The sequence below is a fragment of the Lethenteron reissneri genome, chromosome 38 (genome assembly GCF_015708825.2).
Source record: "Lethenteron reissneri isolate LAM-NWPU_2019-01 chromosome 38, ASM1570882v1, whole genome shotgun sequence".
Lineage (NCBI taxonomy): Eukaryota > Metazoa > Chordata > Hyperoartia > Petromyzontiformes > Petromyzontidae > Lethenteron > Lethenteron reissneri.
In genome coordinates, this window is record NC_083816.1 from 10,697,176 (window position 1) to 10,720,386 (window position 23,211).

General features: G+C 50.6%; 1 protein-coding gene across 7 annotated transcripts in view; it reads right to left on the bottom strand.

The window, feature by feature from the left end:
* Positions 1-7,650: 7,650 nt before the first annotated feature.
* Positions 7,651-23,211, bottom strand: part of LOC133351816 (forkhead box protein P1-like) — a 193,720-nt gene continuing 178,159 nt past the window's right edge. For all 7 annotated transcript variants that reach the window (XM_061567371.1, XM_061567369.1, XM_061567367.1 and 4 more), the window contains 6 exons: positions 23,106-23,182; positions 22,836-22,937; positions 20,539-20,660; positions 12,041-12,110; positions 11,369-11,532; positions 7,651-9,731 (listed from right to left, as the gene is read on the bottom strand). In XM_061567371.1, coding sequence (XP_061423355.1) covers positions 9,332-9,731; positions 11,369-11,532; positions 12,041-12,110; positions 20,539-20,660; positions 22,836-22,937; positions 23,106-23,182 — 935 coding nt within the window. In that variant the 3' untranslated portion in view covers positions 7,651-9,331. The remainder of the gene's footprint in view (positions 9,732-11,368; positions 11,533-12,040; positions 12,111-20,538; positions 20,661-22,835; positions 22,938-23,105; positions 23,183-23,211) is intronic.

Genomic DNA, 23,211 nt, shown 5'->3' on the forward strand with positions numbered 1-23,211 from the left:
GTGCTCGAGGTGGACTCGTCACGTGCTCGAGGAGGACTCGTCACGTGCTCGAGGAAGACTCGTCACGTGCTCGATCAAGACTCGTCACATGGTCGAGGAAGTATCGTCACGTGCTCGAGGAAGTATCGTCACGTGCTCGAGGAAGACTCGTCAAGTGGTCGAGGAAGTCTCGTCACGTGCTCGAGGGGGACTCGTCACGTGCTCTCGAGGAAGACTCGTCACGTGGTCGAGGAAGTCTCGTCACGTGCTCGAGGGGGACTCGTCACGTGCTCTCGAGGAAGACTCGTCACGTGCTCGAGGACGACTCGTCACGTGCTCGAGGAAGTCTCGTCACGTGTTCGAGGGGGACTCGTCACGTGCTCTCGAGGAAGACTCGTCACGTGCTCGAGGACGACTCGTCACGTGCTCGAGGAAGACTCGTCACGTGCTCGAGGGGGACTCGTCACGTGCTCTCGAGGAAGACTCGTCACGTGCTCGAGGAAGTCTCGTCACGTGCTCGAGGAAGTCTCGTCACGTGCTCTCGAGGAAGACTCGTCACGTGCTCGAGGACGACTCGTCACGTGCTCCAGGAAGACTCGTCACGTGCTCGAGCAAGACTCGTCACGTGCTCGAGGGGGACTCGTCACGTGCTCGAGGAGGACTCGTCACGTGCTCGAGGAAGACTCGTCACGTGGTCGAGGAAGACTCGTCACGTGGTCGAGGAAGACTCGTCACGTGCTCGAAGAAGGCTCGTCACGTGCTCGAGGGGGACTGGTCACGTGCTCGAGGAAGACTCGTCACGTGGTCGAGGAAGACTCGTCACGTGGTCGAGGAAGTCTCGTCACGTGCTCGAGGGGGACTCGTCACGTGCTCGAGGAAGGCTCGTCACGTGCTCGAGGAAGACTCGTCACGTGCTCTCGAGGAAGACTCGTCACGTGCTCTCGAGGAAGACTGGTCACGTGCTCGCGTAACAATTCGCCCGCTGCACACTTATCTGTATGCCTATGTATGTGTCTCTATCTCTCTATGTATCTCTGTGATATCTGTCTCTACTTATATGTATGTCTATATATCTCCGGTTCTGTGTTTTATCTCTCTCTCAAATTTAGCATTCTCAGGAAGAACGTAATCAACCAGGTAGGGTGTTGACTGTTATGTTATTCGACTCTCTGTTGTATTACATTACATTTCTAAGTATACTAGATTTGTGTTTCTATTTCGTTTATACCTGATGATGATTGCTTGTGTTGCAATCGAAACGTCGTATGCTAGTATTTAATTTATTATTTTCTCTTTATACGTGACTTTACCGAAAGAACCAAAGAGTAACAGCAGCAGCAACAAACAACAGCAGCAGCAACGACGGCGGGAACGAGGAGCGAGGCGACGGTCGAGTTTAAAACAGCGACGATAAAAATGCACAAAGCGCAGAGCGGTTCGCATGTGGCTGGAAGCCATCGCTCGCTCTACGAGTTCGATCATCGGCGATTTATCGGCGGGTAGAAAACGTCGGGGAGGTCTGGTGGGATCGGTGACTTGGGCCACAATGTTACTTTGTCTCTGATAGAATGTGGGGGGCGCGGGTTCGTTCGAGACCATGGACGTCTGCGCATTTGGAGTTTGCATGGCTCTCTCTCTCCCGTGGTCGCAGGATACAACGCTTAGATGCATACGGGCTTCCAGGTTATTATCACTGTCATTCCATCAAGTGCCCTGTATCCTGCGCGTGTGCCTGTGTTACATGGGTCGCCACGGTGGAGAGATGTTAACTACCTCGCCTGGTATTCAGGAGTTCGTAGGTTTGATCCCGATCCTGACGCCTGCTGTATATTTGGAGTTTGCATATTCTCCCCGTGGTCGTGTGGATTTTTCTCCGGGTTCTCCGGTTTTTTCCTCCCCATTTAGAATCAACATCACGCGCTTAGAGTACAGTACTTGGCTGCTATACATCTCCACGTGACAAGCCACTTGGTTCAGCTATCATTTGCGGACAGGTCGCTTCTGAAAAAAAGAGCTATACAGCTCTGTGGGCCTTACCTGGTCAAATAAAAAAATTAAAGTTTCTACAGTTGTATGGTTTATTGTTTCAACGTTGGTCACAGCTTTGATCCCAAACTGGTGTTTGGTGGGTGAGACTTTGTGTGCAGCCTCGGGGCCGTGGCTCAGGATTGCCCACAGGCACCTCTCAGCCTCCACTTCCCCGCAAGTTTTGACTCGCGAACTCGACGATCTGAGTTGGAGTTTTGTTGTTAAAACTGGAAACATTTTAGATGCGTTTTCAAACACAACTGCCTTGTGGCTCAAACACAACACGTCATTCTCGTCGGTGACGTACTTCTCAAGCCAAACTTTACATGCAACTTTTAAAAGAATTACATACGTAGTAGTGAAGAAATAAAACAGTTTAACTGTCACACATTTAAGAAGAGCAAAAACAACAAACTAAGAAACAAACACCCGTCCCCCTTTCATGCTCCAACCCACGGTAGGATCGCGAATGACAACCGATAACAACGATTTAAAAAAACAACAACGAAAACACCTTAAATACTAAACATCTCAAGGACAGCCAAAGAGAGCAGTAGCCCAAGACGTCTCAGCTGTCGACACAGCGAGAGCTGAATCCAGAGGAGATCCGCCGTTTCGACTTGACGCCTTTGAAGGGGATCGATTTACCCCAAAAACAACGCCACAAGGCACACGCGCACGTGGCGGGCGCCGCGAGCTTTGGGCAAAAGTGGAGCGCACCGGGTGAGCGGCATTTGCGAGCCGCTTCCGTATCCAACGCCGGCTCCGTCGACGCGTGGATTCAAGACAAGATTGCCCACCTAGTTCGGTTTAGCCCCCCGATGCGCTGCAGAGGGAGACGACGCGGAACGGGGCAAGCGGCTCGACACTTCCCGAGGTGTCGTCGTTTGACTGTTCGAGTCTCTGAGAAGTCATCGCGTCGCAGCGAGAGAGCAAGAGAAGCGCACACGAGCACAGAGAATGGCAACACACACACACAACCCCCCCCCCCCCCCCGAGTAATTCAGTGTTATTCAAAAAAAGATGGTTATCTATCGGATTAACTCAGATCATCCCCTGCTCAACCGCCCACGATGCCACACGGCTGTCGCATGCCCCCCACCGACCCCTTGGCTCTCCCCCCCCACCCTAGTACCCTATATAAACACGTGTCTCTAAATAGGTCTCTTCATACGCTACAGTAATTGTGCTGGAGCAGTCACACCTGATGACGGATGCTTGTGTTGCTTCCGAAACGTCGTGATTTAATTGAGTTGTTTTATTTTTATTTTGTTTTCACCTACGTGACTTTACCGAAAATAACGAAAGAGTATGGGATACTTGCGGTCACGGAAACTTCAAATCTAGAATTAATTCAGTGTTATTATTACGATGACTACCGCGTCCGTGAAACGTCGCGACTGCGAACCTGAGCCGAGAGGTGGAGTGGGGAGGGGCGGAGCGCAGAGTCACAACACAACCAGACAATCGCCTCTCAATTCCTCGCCAGCCGTGACGAGGGGGTGGAAGTGGGGAGGTTGTCAACGGGCACCTTTTCATTTTTTTGCTGTCGTTCAACTTCATCAAAATTTCAACAGAATTCAACATGAAACATTGTAAATGGACGAGGCAATATATTTATATGTGTCACTCACCCCCCCCCCCTCCTTCCGCCCTCCACAATATAAAAAATGTATCAACAGCGTTTGACGTCGTCGCTTTTTCTGCCTGCCGCCGAGTGTTTCTCCCGAGGTGCTGGCCCTGTGCTTTGCGTTGCCAGCGTTTGTACTCTCCATTTAGTCTCGCGCTCAACTCGACGGCGATTTACGCATTTAGCAAACATGAGCAACTGTGACAATAACAACAAACAACAGCCACAACAACAACAACAACCCTCCGATCTTGCTGACCTTGCGATCGCACGAAAAGGTCGCGTGAAGAAATTAGCCAGGAATGACCGCGGCGGGTTTCATTCATTTCAATCATTTATTCAGTTGCCACTCTTTGTCACCATCATCCCACTTAAACTACTGGAGAGGAAGAAAGAAAAAAAAACAACACATGCATAACCCTATCAGTATGTCGATGCTACACTTTAAACATTTACGGTTTCAGCCGTCACCATCACATGGTGACACCAGAACAACGAACGGACGGACGAACAAAAATCACAATGAGTGCCCTGGGATAAGATAAAAAAAAAAGAAAACGAATTCACCGGTGAAAAAAAATGTACAAAACACAATTGCCGAACAAAATCCACACAAAACGTTTATCTACAACAACAACAACAAAAATGTCTCTCTATTCTCTGGCATTTCAATGGTCATCTACATCCCCGACAAACGCCGCGCCAAATCATCGGGACAGCTCAAACCGCACGGCCTTGACGCGAGGTTTGTTTCAGATGCGGGCTTCAGTTGTTTGGGCAGGTCCCATGAACAGCTATCGGACACTTATTGAGTTATTTAAATAAAAGTCGAAGTTATATTTTTTTGTCCTGCTCAAATGAACGTTGGGGTTTTGCTAATCTCCTGTTAACAATTCCGAGTCAGTGGTGGAAATTCTGCCTTCTCGTGGCAGGGGCGAGTCTCTCCTGCAAGATAAACCCAACTAACTGTCTGGCTGACGCCTGATGAAGCTCGTTGTAAATTACTGGCGAAACGTCGTGCTCAGATTGTAAATGTTGTGGCTTGGCTCTCAAACACACCGGTTAGTGCTGTACTAGTGACGAATTGGCACGTTCTGTTTACGTGACAACCCTTACTAGTTGGCTGTGTCGGGTGGTGGTGGGTTTAACGAAACATTTGTATATTTACGTGATCTCACCCAATAAAACCTGTACTATAAACCTCACTGACTCCCCTGCCAAGTAGTGAATATTTTATCGACCTCGGTGGGATGATGGGTCGAGTCAATCATCCGATCAGGATTTTAAACTCGCAAATTTTGACTTAAAACTTTCGTGACTGCAGGAATTCACATTCTTTAGTTCTTTCGGTAAAGTCACGTAGATAGGAAATAAAAAAATTATAATAAAATAATAAAATGTTAAATAAAAAAACAAAAACTCACGACTTTTCGATCGCAACACAAGCGTTCGTCATCAGGCGGAGAGAAAATGGGGGTAAGAGCCTCTAATGTCAACTGTTCATAAAGGTTCGGCATCTCTTCAGAAATGTGAGTGACTCGATCAGATCATCTGTGACTTTACCGAAAGAAACCAAAGAATACGGTGAAGGTCGTTTGACAAGCGGTTGTGCGCTTAAATTGTACTGCTTCGCGTGAAGTATTGAGCACGTGGACCGGCATCGTAGGCGTCTGGCAAATCCGCCTTTTGGCACTGCGTGGGGGATTACTGCCCAAAATCTGGAGCCTTCATCTGGCACAAACCTTGCCGTCGCCACCTCCGTGTTTTGCCCAAGGCCTCGTGTTTTGGCCCGAGCGTTTTCACCGCAAGAAGATGACTGCACACTGGAGGTAAATACAATGGCCACAACAGCCACGGTCATTCGCTGTTCCATCGCGACGATGGGCAGAGGTGCTTCTCACGACTTTAACGTGCACACAACAGAATAGAGGTTTACTCTGTTTAAAAAAAAAAGAAAAACATCAATTCCACACAACCTCGTTCTTTCTGTCGGTTAGTGGAAAGTGCTGTGAAATACGGTGCACCTTTTACCTCGGCTCCGGAAAAAGCGAGAGGTCATTGAAACGTCACCCAGGCCACCATCAATCATTTCCTAGCGGTGTTTGTAGTGCAGTGCGGTCATTATTTTTGACCAGAGTTGATGGGGGGGGGGGGGGGGAGAGCTGTCTGTAGGCCATCGCTTCTCAACGAGTCGACCCCAGCGACGCATTTACGACTTTGGAAGGAAACAAAAAACCGGATACGTGAGACGCACAAGTTGTTAGGGTATGGCCTCAGAAGACGAAAGCAGTCACGGACTTTGTTTTACCCATGAGCTGCTACACCACCACACCTCACTGCTGTTCTCTCTCCTTTTTTTACGTGAAAATTAAAAACCCGAAGTGTACAAAACTGCACACAGATGCTGAACAACAGCAACTCCGTTTGTGCTGTGTGCTAAACACAATTAAATATCCCCCACTTTGAACAAAACAATCACTAGAGAAGGCGAACGTATCTTGCGCATTGCTCAAGTTTATGAGCGTCTGCCATTTATCGGCAATGTGACTATGTGTTTATTTTTATTTTCAGCACCACGGACAGAGCTGCAACTGAGGTAATTGTCCCCTAATTCATCGACGTGACGATCGCCCAGTTTTTTTTCTTGTTGCTCCCGCAAGATGCGGCTCCGGATCGCGAGCGCCTGCGTACACGCTATGAACGAAACATTTTTTTTAAAACACCGCATCTTTCTTGTGTAAAAGGCAACACGAAGTTTCATACACAGTGCTCGCTCATCATTCCCTGTGTCTTGCTTCATAAGGCTGAGATTCGTGACTTAGCAGTTTGTCTTTGGTTCAGAAGGAGATGCATTGCGCCATCTGCTTGGCTCATTCGACTCTTTTGTCGGGTATGAAAATAAAATAAATGACGTTAAGGCTGCCTACGTTTGTGGCCAATTTTGGTTTTTTTTTCTTCTTATTATTCTTCTTCTTCTTCAAGCCGCATGCAAAATGCACGCAACTTACAACAACAAGGCTTCGCTTTGGAGATGTATTTCTTTGGCAAGGTCTAACAGTTGTGGGGGTGTGGGTGGGGGGTTGTTTGTTTGGGAGGACATTGAAGCTGCTAAGTTCATAGTGGCATTGGATTTGCATAATACGGGGTTGTCCATACAGGTATCGTCACATTTTGACAACAAATATATAACTAGACAACAATTTGTTCACATTCCTTAATAGACGATATTTTTTGTTGTAGCCTAAACATCGAGAGTCATCCTCGCCGGCGCGTGACAAAATACGCAATTGTGAGTCACAGCGGTGGGGTCGATGAGCACCGAGGCCTGGTTAACGTCTCGACGCGGCGTGCGTTGCCGTCGCCACGGAGGACACGTGGACGTTCCGAGGGATGACACTCGCACAGGAAAACATTTTCGTACTAAGTTGGGTGTGTGCACGTGTAGAAGCGGTCATGTCGCAGTTAGTGCGCCGCGCTACAAACCCGGCGACCCGAGTTCGATTCCCGCTCACGGCCAACACCAGTGACGGTTATCCGAAAGGGTGCCGGGCCTCCCCTAGGCCGACTCAGCCTTAATTGAGTACCTGGTGCGATGAGTAAAAACATCGCCACTAGGGAGACAAAAGGGAGACAAAAGCGGCCGGGCGTGGTGCTGGCAACCCACCCCCCTCGTGTGCCGTTCCGGCCCTTCATAGGTGCGACTCGCGAACGGCACTTGCTCTAACAGTTTGTTAACGTTATACAGGGTGGGAGGGGGGGCGAAATGCTGTCTAATTGTAATTCTCTCACAATGGACGATGCGGTGTACGGACAAGGCTGTACGACGAGTCGTCTCTTGTACTTCCTCCGTCTCCACCACTCCGCCACTCGCGTGTGCCGACAGCGTGCACACGCGCTCCGGCGGCGACGGACATCTGTGAAGCATGGGCAAGCGTGTTTTGGTTCTCTATTGCTTTACTTTGGTGTTCGTTTGAGCTGGTGGCTATTTCGTCTCATTCGTTTTCTTCTTCTTCTCACATTTCCGTTTTTGGGCATTTAAAGGTGAGCTAATGTCCATAGTTTGGCCTCTTTCAAAGCTTTAGCGATTAAGCAATTATACCCTATATAGTGCATTCGACAGCAAATGATCACGAACCACAACGTTGAACGTACTGTACGGTTTTTTTTTTGCTGTTGCAATTCCCGATTCGTGAGTGAAATGAGCCACCGCAACATCGCGTTCACATCAGTGGCAGAAAAAAAACATCATTGAGGTGCGAATTAAAAAAATCGATAATTTCAAGGATTTCAATCGACAAGTTGCATGTGGGGGATCAGGTGTGGGTAACGCCCACCTTTTCCAACATGTCTGACCAGTGTGGAAGACTAGGCCAAATACCGTCTAAGAGTTCCCTCCGGTGGAGACCCCTCCATCAGCAGTGGCGTGAGCGAGCAATTGCACGGTTGCACCATTACTACCTTTTTAAAAACAATTGCTAAAACAATGAAGGAAGTCGAACGTGTGTTTGATGCAGTGCGCTGACTGCGGTGCGCACAGAGGTGCAACTCGCCACTCAACGGATGATGAAGACTCGGGGGTGAATACCCGATCCGACGTTCAGTTTGAAACTGCCGCTCTGTTTGATCACACCGAGGTCATCGTGACGCCACGTTTCTGTTGCGGTTTTTGGGAGCTGCCAACCCACGGCCGATACTTTTTTTGTGTTGCATCAGAAACCATCCGAACGCCGTACATTTTTTACTGCGTGCCCTGCTCACAGGTACGTGCGACCCTGCCGTTCCGTTGGGACGGTGCGGCGACGTTAGCATTGAAGGGCGTTTTATACAAAACCCTCCCGCCAACTCGTCCGCTTGTGCGCCCCCAGCTACGAGCGATGGAACTCTACAACGGCATTATTGCTAACGCTGTCGCGTTTGAGAAAATGCTGAGCGGTGGATGATGAACATACATAGTGGAGACGAACAGGCACCAATGCCCTTGAGACTCATTTTTAAGGCAGTGGTATTGTAAAGGTATCGAAGGAGTATTCTGTCCGACCGAAACGTTACAATGTACGAACACGATTACTATCGGTCAGATTTTTTAAAGATTTTTTTTTCTTTTTACCATTTTAAAAAAATATCTTTTTTTTGTTAGAAACTAATGCATACCAGTCCAATCCAGGTAAAGGCCTATTTGTGTGTGTGTCTAAATTAATTTTAAAAAATAAGTCCCAGCATCCAGCATTGACGTGAGACGTACCAACATCCGAGCCGGCCACAAGCACGGCTTTCTGCCTCCACTCGCGAACGTTCGCTTCGTCACGGAAACTCGCGACAAGGGGGGGGGGCGGGGGGTGAGGGGGGAACGTGACGGCCGGGTCAAAAATCCGCACCGTGGAGAGGCTCCCCCCTACCCACAACAAAAAAGGGCTCGCCGGATTTTTCTTGCAACATTTTTTTTGTGAAAGAAACAAAAAGTCCCACGTTCGTTTTTTTTCCCCCCATTTTCTTCTTTTTCTTTTTTGCGTCGAGCTATCGTCATTTTTCCTTTCATTGTCTTTGTCCCCGCCAGCGGCGAGTGGGACGATGGCCACGCGAGGCAAACGTTCGTTCCGGCGGTAGAAAACGTCGTCGTCGTACAACTTTTAAAAAATGCAAAAAACCTATTTTTGTTTTTTAAACCCCCGGCCCAAAGCACCGGAAACGATGCCATCACTGGGCGGCGTACGCTCCGTGACCGTGAAAATGCGGCACCGACGCTTCGACGCCGTCGCTCCCGATCATCCTGTCTCCTCCTTCTTCTCCTCCTCCTTCTTCGTCGTCGTCTACCTCGTCGTCATCTTCCGTGATGTCGTCGCAGTAGCCCTGGGCTTCGGGGGGCTCGGGGGAGCGGCCCCCCCCGGACGTTGTGACGAGCGACAAGGGGCCTTGCTCAAACTCCGCCACCGCCGCCGCCGCCTCTTCATCCTCCTCCTCCTCCTCCACATCCTCCTCTTCCAAATCCGCCTCCCGCCCCACCTCATCGTCGTCATCGAACTCCACCTCCCGCTCCCTGGAGTAGTCGTCGTTCTGCTGCATGTACATGGGCTCCTCCTTGATGTACACGTGGGACCTGCGGGAGGGCGGCAGAGACGGGAGGACGCGAGTTGGTAACTGACGATCATAGTGACGCGCCAAAAGGGTGGACGGCCAACGTATGAGTGAGAAAGAGTTTTGCGCGCAGAAGAAGACCTGATGAGAAGGAAACTGACACTATGCGGACAAACACACGGAGGATGGGTGACAGGAAAATTAAAAGTGTCTTGTTGCTCGGGACAAATGGAAGGAACCGGAGAGAGAGGAAGACCTAACGGAGAATTTATTGGCGACGACATAAGTGATTGTTGGCCGGAATGACGTGCGCTACTTGAGTATATTGGCACGAGACAGAGAGGAAAGAAAACAAATGACGAAATCTGTAGTGGACACCTACGGGACTACCTGCCCACGGATCGTGATGATTATGATTGCCAATAATACTCACTGATACATGTAAAATTTAGAGTCGTAGTATTATTATTATTATTATCTCGCAAGGCTATCACGTGGGCACTATTTTTCATGGACGAGTGTGGTACGTATGTCGAACTTCTTTTGCACTGTACGTAGCCAGCCGTGCCCATCGGATGTGCGGAGCAAGGACAACAAACTAAACACAAAAAGCAGTCCTAAAGAAATGAGTTTGTCAATCCAGATGATGATTTGAAAGCGCATAATTCTAGTGGGTTCCAAGAATCATAAAGAAGAGCGATTTAGACGGCCGCAGAAGCGCATCTGAAAGCGCCGCGCGATGTGGTGGACCGTCTCTCAATGGCAGCATCCTGTAATTACATCAGTGAGTGTTTGTTTCACTATTAATATGGGTGGCCTTGTTATTTTGTACAGGGGCGCAGAGTTTGAATCTACAACAAACTAAACACAAACAGCAACTTCTAAACAAATCCGTTTTCAATCCTCCAGTAGAGGGCCACGTTGCTCTGTGGTTTTGCCAAATCAAGGAACGTTCGAGTCATAACAGAACACTGGGAACGTTGGACCATGACGTGGCCCCCTGTTTGAATGTTCAAATGGGAAAGACTTAGCGGCATGCCGCTCTACCGTGCCGGCTGGCTCACCGGCGGGGTCACTTAATACTATTTTATACAACCAGAATCAGAATCTTTATTTAGAGCGGAGGAATCCGATGAGCTATGAAGCTCTTTTTCACAGATGTCCAGTAGGGGCAGAAAGTTACAACAACACGGAAGACAACAACCCATAATAGAGGTTCTTGTGTTTGATTGCGTAAATATAAATGTGTCGTTAAACCCGCAAACACAGCCAATCCGTAAGGTTTGTCACGTAAACCAAACGTGCCAATTCGTTACTAACACAGCACACCGCTTGTGTGTTGGAGAGTAAACCCGCAACATAGTACATGTGGTTAATGCAGACTTGATGGCTTGCAAAAGGTTTCTATTTTGTGTTTGAACATCTTAACACCTGTTGTATTGCCAGAAAGGGACCAATATTATTCATTATTGTGAATGTATAGAATATATAAACACAAATTGCAAAAGTATAAAAATTCCTGCCGATCTTTCAATGTATCCCCTGTAGCCCTGGGTGACCCTGAACCCCCGTGACCTCTGGACAACCACGTGACACCACGACCCCGTGAGCCGTGACCCCGTGAGCCGTGACCCCGTGCCACCCAGGGCGAGGCCTCACCGCGGGGACCACGAGGGGCTGCGAGCGGAGCTGTCTGGGCCGGACTCGCGGCTGCCGTTGAGGTCGGCCTGGGCCCGCTCGGCCGCCTGTGCCAGCATTGCCGCCGTGGCCGGGTTGACGAGGCCGTGCCGCGCCAGGTACGCGAGGTTGCCTTCGCCCAACGCCTGCATCGGTTGTGCAGCGGACACACGAGCGCCGTGAATACATGCCACGGCGACACGCCAAGGACACATGCCACGAACACATGCCACGAACACATGCCAGGGACACACGCCACGAACATATGCCAGAATGACACACCACGGACATACGTCATGCACATGTGCCAGTGACACACACCATTAACACATGCCACAGACACATGCCATGAACATGTACCACTGTGACACACCATCAACACACACCATACACACATGCCACGGACACACACGCCATGAACACGTGCCACAGTGAAACATCATTAACACGTGCCAGGGACACGCCACGGACGCACGCCACGAACACGTGCCCACAGCGACACGCCACGGACACGTGTCACGCGCACACACATACACACACGCGCACGCGCGAGAGACAACACGCCGCGACCACACTGGGACTGTTGGAGACGAGCTGCGATGCAATGCAACGAGCGTGTCCGAGTCGGCGACGTGTCCGGGGCGGGTTGGTTACCTGGAGGCCGGAGCTCAGCAAGGAGCCGTTGTCGAGGCCGCCGGGCGCGCTCTTCAGCAGCGTGGGGCTCCTGCGCGCGCCGACGCAAGAACAGGACTCGTGAAAGCTCACGCGCCCGCATACACACGGCACTCGCACGCACGCTCAAGCACAGACGCTAAGACAAAGGTCCCCATATAGGTATTCGGTCTGATGGGGCAAGTGCGGTTATAGCGAGCACATTTTGTGGCCCGCTATCACGTCCGGGCGGCCGGCCGCCTTTGTCTCCCCAATGCTGATGTTTGCCAAAATCGTTTAAGGCCTAGTCGACCTAGGGAAGGCCCAGAACCGGTGCTGATATCACTTGCCCAATGACGTCATCTGTGGCTGGGATTCGGACGAAGATTGCTAGGCCTGTAAAGCGGCGCCGTTACTCCCCTCTACACACACGCACGCACGCGCACGCACACACGCACGCACACACACACGCACGCACACACGCACACACACGCGCACACCCCCACGCACGTTCCATTTGCCCCGCTAACGACTCCGAGGGCTTACGGTGACGCACGCGATCGATCCCTTTACGAGCAATTTTCCATGGGTAATTCCGTTCACAGGCACTGCCAGCAGGACTGACCTCCAGCGAGATGCATCATCCGTTACCATTTAACGCCAGGCAGGTGGCAGCCAATTGAGAATCATTATCTGATTGGCGAGGTCAACAACATTGTCAACTTTTGGAATGGGGCCATTATGTCGGCTGGCTGGCCGGATGGCAATGGCCGATTCCTGTAATTTATATTTAAAGTCCAGCTTTGCAGCGTACCTTCTTCAAACAAACAAAAATGGCTCTGTGGCAAGTGCACTTGCCGACATGACTACCGGCAAGTAATACATCGATCGATTATGTGCGTCTGTCAATGTGGTGGAGCAGAGGATTGGCGCGCTGAGGCCTGCCACTCGAGTTGCGTTTCCAGCCTCGGCTACCGTCAGTGACGAGCGCGTGACACCTGCACCGGTTTCCTGGGCTCCACAATTGCGCCAACCCACGCTGACCAGCGGGGTGAAGTATGGTCAAAACAATCCCTATGACTGGCACGACATGGGACGGGTCGAGCAACGGAACGACAAAGGGGCTGCAGGTTATTACACGTTTTATATAACGAGTATGAATATCGATACAACTTGGGTTTTTTTAGAAAATAAAATGGCATTGCGCAACACTGTCTATTGTCCGCGCACTGCGAGACTCGGAGAGGAAGAGTTCGCGACAAGCGGTGGGAGAAGCCCGTTGTTTCAGAATCGAGCCCTCTCAAGGAACCCACCAAGGAACTCGCGCTCGTGACCCGCTCGATGCTCGTTAAGCCCGGTCTAAAGACGCGGCCATCTCCCGCGTTGCCCATTCACAAACACGCTTCGCATCGCTCCCCGCGGGTGACCACAACTTAACTGGCGTTCCCGCAACACACGACGACGGGTGGTGACAAATCGTCGCGAACGAGTGTCGAAACCGCGGGCGCGGCAGTGAGTCAAAAGCGATGAGTCAAGCGAGCATGCGAATGAGCGTGGCGGCTGGGTTAGGCGGTAGCAGCAAGCACGGCAGGCGAGGGCGGGTGGGCGGGGGGGTAAAATCAGAATAAAAAAAATAAAAGCGAAATATAAGTTCAGAAAGTGTCACGCGTAAAGAACGTTGCACAACATGTTAAGGTTGTTGCGTTGGTCTTTGGATGAGACTTACAACAATGTGCCGCCGTCATTTTCAGAGAGTCGCTGATATGAATAATAATGGATCGTGGCTGCTGCAACTCGATACGTTGCTTACAATTTTCGTATAATTTTTACGATATTTGTATATTATTAAAAAAAGCATGTATTTTTTTCAAAATCCATCGTTTGTTTGTTTGTTTTCCATTGAATGGCCTCCAACTACGCACATACTTTCTGGTCAGACCAAGTGCTCAGTAAACAATACAAATAGTAGGGCCCATTGCCCGAGAGACCTCGCTGAGTCTCGTCAATATTCTTCAGGAAAGTCCTCGAGGAATTTGACAATTTCATTAACGAGCATTTGGTATCTTTCGATTTAAAGCTTTCGTGACTGCGGGATTCATCTTCTTGGTTCTTTCGGTAAAGTCACGTAGAATGGAAATAATAAAATAAAACATAATAAAATTATTCTCACGACGTTTCGGCCACAACGCAAGCAGCCGTCTTCAGGTGGAGAACAGGTCTGTCGAGAAGACTCTGCCTTATGTTTTATTTTTATTATTTTATTATTTTCCTTCTACATGACTTTACCGAAAGAACCAAGAAGGAGCATTTGGTACTTTGTGACTTCCCAGAAAAAAAGTGGCCACGCTCGCCGCTCTGCATTAACAAGATTCAAGAATCCCATTGCTGGATTGCCACCTCGCAGGCCACACACCCGGGGCAGGCACCCTCTCGGCCGAGTACGAAGCAGACTCAGCCCTGCTAGGCTTCTGAGAGATCTGATGGCCGCATTATTTATAAGGAACGTTCGCTGATAAACGTTCCATCGTACGGACAAATGCCAATGCTCCACTGCACCCAGGCTTAGCCCCGCGGTGTATAGTTTATAACAATCACATTATTTATTTACAGGCCTTACTCGGACCAATGGCGGATGAAGGCATCCCCATGCCGTGTCCGCTTTAGGAATTGTTTGATCGTGCTCAGGCGTGCCCGGATGTTCCTGGAGGCCCAAGGCAAACTCCCAAATGGGGCCCCGCTAATGCCACCATCCAAAGGCCTACTTTGGGGCCCTCTTTTTCCCTCTGGATAGACTTGGCCATACTTCCCCATGCAGATCAGTGCAGATTGGTGAAGGGGGAGTGTGGTGCCGAGGTCCAGTTAAGATATCACGAGCCCCTCATGTTAGCCATGGTCGTGAATAACACCGAGGTCGCAGGGTTTACGGCGAAGTGCGCCCCCCCCCCCCCCCCCCCCCACTGACCATTGCATATTTTAGAGACCTATTTATAATCGTTTTTAAGCGTTCATCTGCTCTGCAACTGAGACAATAATAAGCCGGGGGTGGCTTACACACACTCAAGGGCAAATGGAATGCTTGAATTGACGGGGCGATAAGAATGAGTTGTTTTTAAATTAAATAAGCAAAAGAGAACAGGTGGCGACCCTAATTGCAGTGACGGGCGCCCGCCCACTTGCACGGGGAATGCCGCGGGGTTTGCTAGTGCGGTGCCGGGCGTTTCACTTCGAGGATCATTCCATTCGAAAGACGCAAGCCCGTCGGGCTTCCCCCCCCCACCCCGCACACGCTGCTGTCGTGTCAGCGATCGTCCACCCTTGATGGTGGGCGGCAACTTGGGGGAGGCCTTCATCCAGTAGTCGATTGACCACGGCTGATGATGCCCAAGATGATGCCTAAGAACCAACGGAGCCAATCGGCAGGCTTCCCAGTCCTCGCAACTCACCGCTGTATCCGCCTCTCCCTCCAAGTCTTCAGATACAAATCAAGCCATTGCACACCGCACCTGTCTGATGATTGGTAAACATATCCAACATGCCGTAGGGAACGCTAATTGAGGTTGACAAAAATCTTGGATGTACGGTGGCGAGATGTTAACTACCTCGGCTGGTATGCAGGTGGTAGTGGGTTCGATCCCAACCCTGACCCTTGCTGTATATTTGGAGTTTGTATGTCCCCCTCCTCGTGGTCGCTTGAGTTTTTCTCCGGGTCCTCCGATTTTTTTCCCTTCACATTTAGAATCATGCGTTTAAAGTTACTGGCTGCTATACATTTCCACGTGATGAGCCGCTTCATTTGGTGATCATTTGTGGCTAGGTCACTTCTGAAAAACAGCGCTGTAGAGTTCAGTGGGCCTTACCTGGTCAAATAAAAGTACTTTCGTTTTCAGTTATAAGTGAAGGATGCTTCTTCACTTTAATTGATGAAGCCCACTTTGTCAGGAAGACGAACAGGCCAGGCAATCAGGCCATGGCAGTAGACCAATGGATTCTTCAATCGAGCTGTGTGGAGCTCTGAGCATGAAGCTATCCCCCTAAAAGTCCAAATCCTCAATGAGGATTTCCTTGATGAACAGCATCGTTGTTATGGGTACAAAAATGCCCTAACATCAATGTCACGTGATATCAGTCCAGCCCTCCGCCCCCTTCACCAACCCTCGCTGACCAGTGTGGTGAAGTATGGTCAAAAACCCCTCGTGACCGACATTGCGTGGGGGAGGCCTTCGTCTGTTGGTGGATTGAAAATGGCTGGAAATTATTTCACTTTCATGTCCCTTCATCCAGAATTCTTGTGCTGCTTTCAATGTTCAGCACAGTCCTTGTGATTATTTCTCTCAGTCGTGTTTGTGATATCTCAACAATGCTTACGATCCGGCACTCACTCCGGCCACTGGATCACCGGTGGTCAGTCACCTCCATGTCACTCTTCTATCGCTAGTACCACGTTTAGGGTTTGCGTGAACTGCATTCCTCGATTCCTCCACCCATGATGGGTGGAGGTCTCGTTCTACCAGACTGACGGTTTCGTCTCAACCACCGCGTGTTCGACCACCGCACTGCAGGTCACAAAGCTTCTCTCTCTCTCTGCTCCTTCCCTTTGCACGGCGCCACTTTTGAGTTCCCTCCCATCGTCTCTTTTCCCGAAGCTCTTACACGAATATCACCTTTCAGTAAACGAGTCAAAAGTAATCCATGACAAATTAGTCCTGCTTGTTGTTGGCTGCTTGACATTTTGGGCCTCTAGGCCTGTGCTCAGCAACCATGTTTATAAACGCATAACACGAGCACTCGGCCAAGTGCTGAATATGATTTAGTTTAAAATGTTAAACATTCCTAAGTAATGATAATTGGTTTTTTACCCTTTTATCTGGCAACAAAACTGACACCTTTTTTTTACAAGCAGTCATGTTTGCATCGACGATGTATTACTTGCCGGTAGTCATCTGGTCCAACACCATGTGAGACTAGGCTCTAAGGAAGGCTGTCTCGGGTGTGGACCAATCAACTTCAAGGACAATGCATCCATTATCAGAGTTATGTTTTTTATTTGCATTCCGACTGCAGGTATTGTGATCAATGCAAACATGACTCTGTAAACAAAGGTGTCAGTTTTGTTGCCAGATAAAAGGGTAAAAAAACAATTATCATATTTTGCTTCTGGCAAATGGGGTTCCAATGGTGATTCCTAAGTAATGTTGAGGTTGCTCACCAGTCCACTGTGTGATCTGTTCCTGTGTCACGTTGCCTATTCGGAGTTATAATGGATGTATGAATAATTATCACCGAACACAGTCGCATCTTACCCGTACCAGCATATTTATGTAATATATATATCCTTACGGGATACATATTATCGATAATAACAATCCCAGCCTAAAACCAAATCACCCAAACTCTGTTCAATCTCGTTAGATATCAGAAGCTAAGCAGGTATTTGAGCCTGGATAGCGCTTGGAATGGTAACCACCGCGTATAGACAAGCACTCGATCAAGGTCCTTCAGAGATCTCCAACGACTCGGCACTCCCAGGTCTAGGTTTGGTGACCGGGCTTTTCTTAGCGTGGCACCCAAGCTATCGAACGCCTTGCCACTTGAAATCAGGAAATCAGAGTCGGTAGATCAGAAGTCTCAAACGGGTTTTGATTCCTTACCCGTATCCGGCCGCACCAGGGTCGCAAACGGGTACCCGTACCCGGCCGGGTACGGGTACCCGTTCCCTACCCGTACCCGTACCCGTACCCTACCCGAAATGAGTGACAAACGGTTACTCACCAGTGACTCACGGCCTACACGTACCCGTACCCGGCCGCACCAGGGTCGCAAACGGGTACCCGTACTCGTTACTGGCCGGGTACGGGTAGCCGGGTATCAGGTAGGGTACGGGTATCGGGTAGGGTACGGGTAGCCGGGTATCGGGTAGGGTACGGGTATCGGGTACCCGGTTGCGACCTCTGTGGTAGATAGATTCAAGTCTGCTTTGAAACCCCATCTCGTTGAAGTGGCCTTCTTCCCTCTTTAGTTTTGCCGGTTGCCCTGGTTCTGTTTTTGTTACTTGCTTTTCATGCATTATGCATTGGGATCCTAGGATGGATTGAGCATTCTACATTTTAATTACTATGTTATGACGTGATAGGCAGTGCAGCTAAAGCCACCGTTGTTCTGTGCTGCTGTACTCCCGTGTTTATCCTCTCTGCCTTTACCAACCCACAACTGAGCGGCGAGGTGAAGTACGGTCAAACGACCCAGAGAACCACCCACACGGTGGTTGGGAGGTGGATTGACACAGGGGCTGCGTGTTTACGTAATTACAGGTACTACGATAACAACAACAATAAACAATGACTTGCATCCCACTGGGATTTTTGCACACAGCGTTGGTGTACGGTTATTTTTTTCTGCAATATATTGCTGTCTTTTCTTTGATTTTCTGTTTGCACTTAGTCACATATTCACTTTAAGATGTTTTTTGTTCATGTTATTGTTTTTTGTTTGTTGCGGTTGCACCCGATTCAAGAGCCGAATGGCCCACAGGGCTATACCTAATACATGAACTTGAAAAAAATGAAATGAACTTGAACCTAGGCGGCACCGATATATTGTATCATCGTAATCACAAGACCAACGACAAAAAACGAATAGAGTTCGAGCGAACATCTCGTTTCCAACAGGGCCGGTTTCACCAATCCAACGCGTCCTCAGGGCTAGGCCTCAGGCCTTAATGCCGGCTCCGGGAGACTTTTTCCACTGCCAAATCTGAGCCGAGCCACCACAAGGGGCCCCCTCGCAGCACGGGTGGTTTTCCACTGGGCTATTTGCCGAGCCAAGCCGGAACCAAACTACGATTAGCCGGTCTCACAAGGCATCTCAATCTGGCTCGGGGTGGGGGCCAAGTAGGGCCAGGGGCGGAGCTAATGACGCCTTCAATGCGTGTGACGCGAGTCAGTTCACACCTCCAACGCAGCGTCACTGCGTTCGTCTGCGTGCGTACCGATGCGTTTATCGCGTGTGACTATAGTTGGCACGGCTCGGTTTCTGCGGTGGAAAAAACAACCCGGAGCCTCCCGGGCCGGCACAGGGCGGCCCCGACAGACGCGGTTTGGTTGTCCAGTGGAGAAGAGGCACGGAGGCTGCTCAACGCTCAGCCTCTTTGTGTCCCGGCAACATTCGCGGAGGCCGAATCATCACCACCACCACCGCTGGCAACCACGTTGATCGAGCGGGGAGGGGGGGGGAGGCAGTGGAGCCCCCCAGCGTTCAGCCTCTGCGTGCCGAGCACTCTCACTGCGCCGCGGTCAACGCGCGACGCCGCAAGATCGGACCAACCGGGACCCCTGCATGGAAGCGAGAGGGCGCGCGCAAACTCGCAAGCAAGCGGGCGGGGCAAAGCGTTTGGCGCAAGCGAAGCGGAGGCAGCCAAAGCGGAGGGCCGGGGTGGAGTTAAGGAGGAGACGGGGCGCCAGGGGGAAGCGGTGGGGAGGAGGGAGGGAGGGAGGTGTAGCGGCAGGCGGCCTTACTGGAGGAGGTATTTCCTCAGAGCCCTGCCGGACGGTTTCCTGTTGCTGTCGGTGCCCCGGTAGGTCCAAACGGAACCGGCTCCCACCTCTGTCCGCACGAAGCATGGGTGCTTCGACAGATTGGTGCGGATGGCGTTCTGGCATGCGGGCGGCGGCGGGTGCGCGTGAGCGCGCGCGCATGCGTGCGGCGCGGGGCAGGCGGAGGTCACATTGGGGGGGCGGGGGGGGACGGGGGTCAGGGGTCACGTGGGAAATGTGGTGGAGGGCGGGGGGGATGGGGAGGGGATTTGGGCAGCAGGTTAGCGGGACGGGGAGCAAATAGGGGGCAGCGGCGCGCGAGGTTCAAGCGGATTTTCCAAGCGGGCAGCGAAGCCAGCGCGGAGTAGGTGTGGAGCGGCACGGGAGCGAGGGACGGCGGGGGAGCGGCCACGGGGGGCAGGGAAGTGGGGGGAGAGAGAGGGAGACACAACAACAAGAGGGGAGTCACTCACAAACCACCATTAACATTCAGCAACATCCAAACGCCGGTGGAAATCGAGAGTCGGGATGGAGAGTGGTGTGGGGGTGGAGGGGGGGAAATACGGGGTAGTAGTGGGGGGGGGGAGGGCTCATAAATAATTTGATTCAAAATTCCTTCTTCTCAGCATTCGTTGGTTTTTCAAAATGTATCTAAAAATCAGCCTTTCTTTTCCTTTCCCTCTGAGCTCCACGGCCCAGAGTGCGGCGCGCATGGCAAGGCGGCCAAGCAAGGGGTGGCGAAGCAAAGCAAGCGTAAAGCGGGGGGGGGGAGGGGCGGAAGAGCAGGGCTGCGGCGGCGGCAGCAACGGCGAGGACCGGTTGCCGCGGGTTACGTTGCCAAGATCTCACAACCCTGGAGGCGCAAAGGGGCACAACAACAGAGAGCGGTGAAGCGCGGCAGACGGCGGTCGCCCGGGGCGACGGGTCGGGTGGGCGCGACACACACACACGCGTGCGCGCGCGGCGCGTTACCCTGTGGGTTTCTGCGGCCTTCGCTTTTGGAACTCCAGCTCGTCCACCGTCCACACTGCACCCTTAACGTTCTCAACACGCACAAAACACTTGTGCAGGCTCAGGTTATGCCGCACGGCATTCTGGGGTGGGGCAGGCGGACGGACGGGCGCACGAGTACCCGGGAGCGGATGGGGTGGGAAGAAAATGGACACAAAAAGGAACAAACAAAACACAACGCGATGAGTCACTCGAGGTGTTTCGGACTTCCGGCCTGGTCAACAACAACAACACGTCTTGAGAGCCCTTTAAAAGACCGGGGCAGTGAAACGTCTTTAAATCATGAAAACAACAGTAAAACAGTGCACTCGCCCAACAACCAGGTGGTGCACACGTTGTGCCAAAAGCAGCTCTACCCCATGCATATTGGGCCCTGTGTGGAGTTTATAGCGTCCATCACATCCTGTTATTCACACACGGTTGTCGCTTCTGACTTGTCTTTTTTTTTATCAGCTCGAGGTGAGGTGCAATGAACGGCCACTCGCTGGGAATGTTTGTCATCTTACACCTGAATTTTTTACGATGACGGTGATAACTTTTTATTTTATTTGTCTGCGCAGAAGCCACAATGCCAACAACAACCACCGCCATCTCGTATTCCCGCCGGTGACTGAGCCTCCCGGTCGGTGCGGAGCCCACGGCACATAACCGGATCGATGTGACACAACATCGTGGATAAGTTCAGCCTCCTCTGTTTAACGTACGAATCCTGGACACGTCGATAGAATTCATTTCGAACTCTTTTCATTAAACTAATTTGATTGTTTTACTTCATACGGTTTGGTCTGTCGACTTTATTATACTTATCTGAGTTATAAAGCACATTTATAAATACCCCAAAGAGAAAAAAATTCGGGAAGCAAATTATAGAAAACATCTTGATCCAAAGCCTCTGCACATCTCGCACCAACCTCATACACCTATTACAGCTTTTAAAACCCTCTCACGATTCGCTTTTGCTAATTATTCAATCACAACATTCAACCACCTGTTGAACAGAAATCTGTGGGCTGTGTATAAATGGATGACCCCCTATCATCACGCCACGCTTAATTCAATCGTGCACCGAGTTTTCCAGCTTGCGCCGTCCGCCGACACAGAACCACGTGACGTGCGACCGCTTTCTCCTTCGGCTACTGCGCAAAGCCCAGCTCGGCCGTAATGGCCACAAGGCGAGGGCCGTTCGCTGCCGCGGTCTTTCGACCGACAATCTGCCGGTTGCGAACGCCCGCACAACAAACAGAGCGCGGCGCTGGAACGCGCGACGCCACGATGCCTCCATCGGTCTCTGAAAGGGTTAAAACAACGGCGAGCCCATAAACAGCAAAACGCACCGCCGCCACACGGACTAAACTAACAACAAATAGAACCTGCGGAGGCATTTTTATTCCCAACAGTAAAACGATCGTCTGATTCGTAAATACAACCGTACCAATATAAATTCCTGACATTTTTTTTTATCAATTCCTTTTATCACTATTACTGGGTAATTATTTTTGTACAGAGAGGGCTTAAGTTTAGTTATTTTCAGATGGGAGAACAAAAAATGTTCGCGCTGGAACAGAATGCAAGCCGGCTATGAGGACATGTACAGGGGGACAGGTACGGCTATGGGGGGACAGGTACCGCAGCTTGTGGCTGCTTCCCTTTAAACATTAATTGCGAAGTATATTCTTAGGTTTTTTCGGTCAAGTCCCGTACCTACGTGACTTTACCGAAAAAACCTAAGAATATGAATCCTTGCAGTCACGAAAGCTTCAAATCTATAATTAATTTCGAAGCTTCTGCTCACCGTGTACCCCACGCAGCAGACCTCTTCCATGTTGTGCGCGTACCCCCCCGGCAAGTATGCGGGTGTTACATTTAATTAGGCGATTGAAACATGACATTTTTGTTGATTGCATTTGAACGTCAGGGCTGCCAGTGTAAAGCGCAAACGGAGCGTTGTGCATCACTGCAAGCACCTAGGCCACACTAATCGGGTACGAGAGGGGGACAGTTTCGACCTGGCGACATTGCGTTTCTTATTTTAGCACAGTCACCGTAAGGGCCTTTCGCACTGAGGTGACTGGGGCGTGTGTTCAAAATGCGTGGTTGCCTGCCAATGTATTTGAAAGAACCAAACGGGACCTTTTTTGCAAATATCATAGTATGAAAAACCTATTCAGATTTTTTCATAATTTTAAAGTACCGTTCGCCCTTAAAAATCGGTCAAAATCTTCCAAAAAAAATCGGTAAAGTTTCAAAACGCCGGGTACCTTCCAAGTGGCCGTGTTGGTGCGGAAGTAGGCGAAGGTCGTCGTAAACCAGGTGTAGATTTCATTTAACGTCAGCTGCCGGTCGGGGTTCTCTATGATGGCCTGCGGAAAGTGGGACACGGCAGGTTTAAAGAGATATTTCAACAGCGGCGTAACAAACAATTCAAACAAAACTCAAATTAACGAGATTCAGCGAGAAGCGGAGCGAAAATTCGTCGATGTCAGCAGGGCTGACGGCACGGGGTGTGGCGTGCCGAGACGGGATCTCACCTGCCGGATGAGAGAGGCGTACGTGAAGGGAGGTCTCACCTCCGCGTTCCTGTAAAACTCCTGGTTCTGCGCTATTTCTGCAAAAGAGAGGGCATCGTCGTCACTC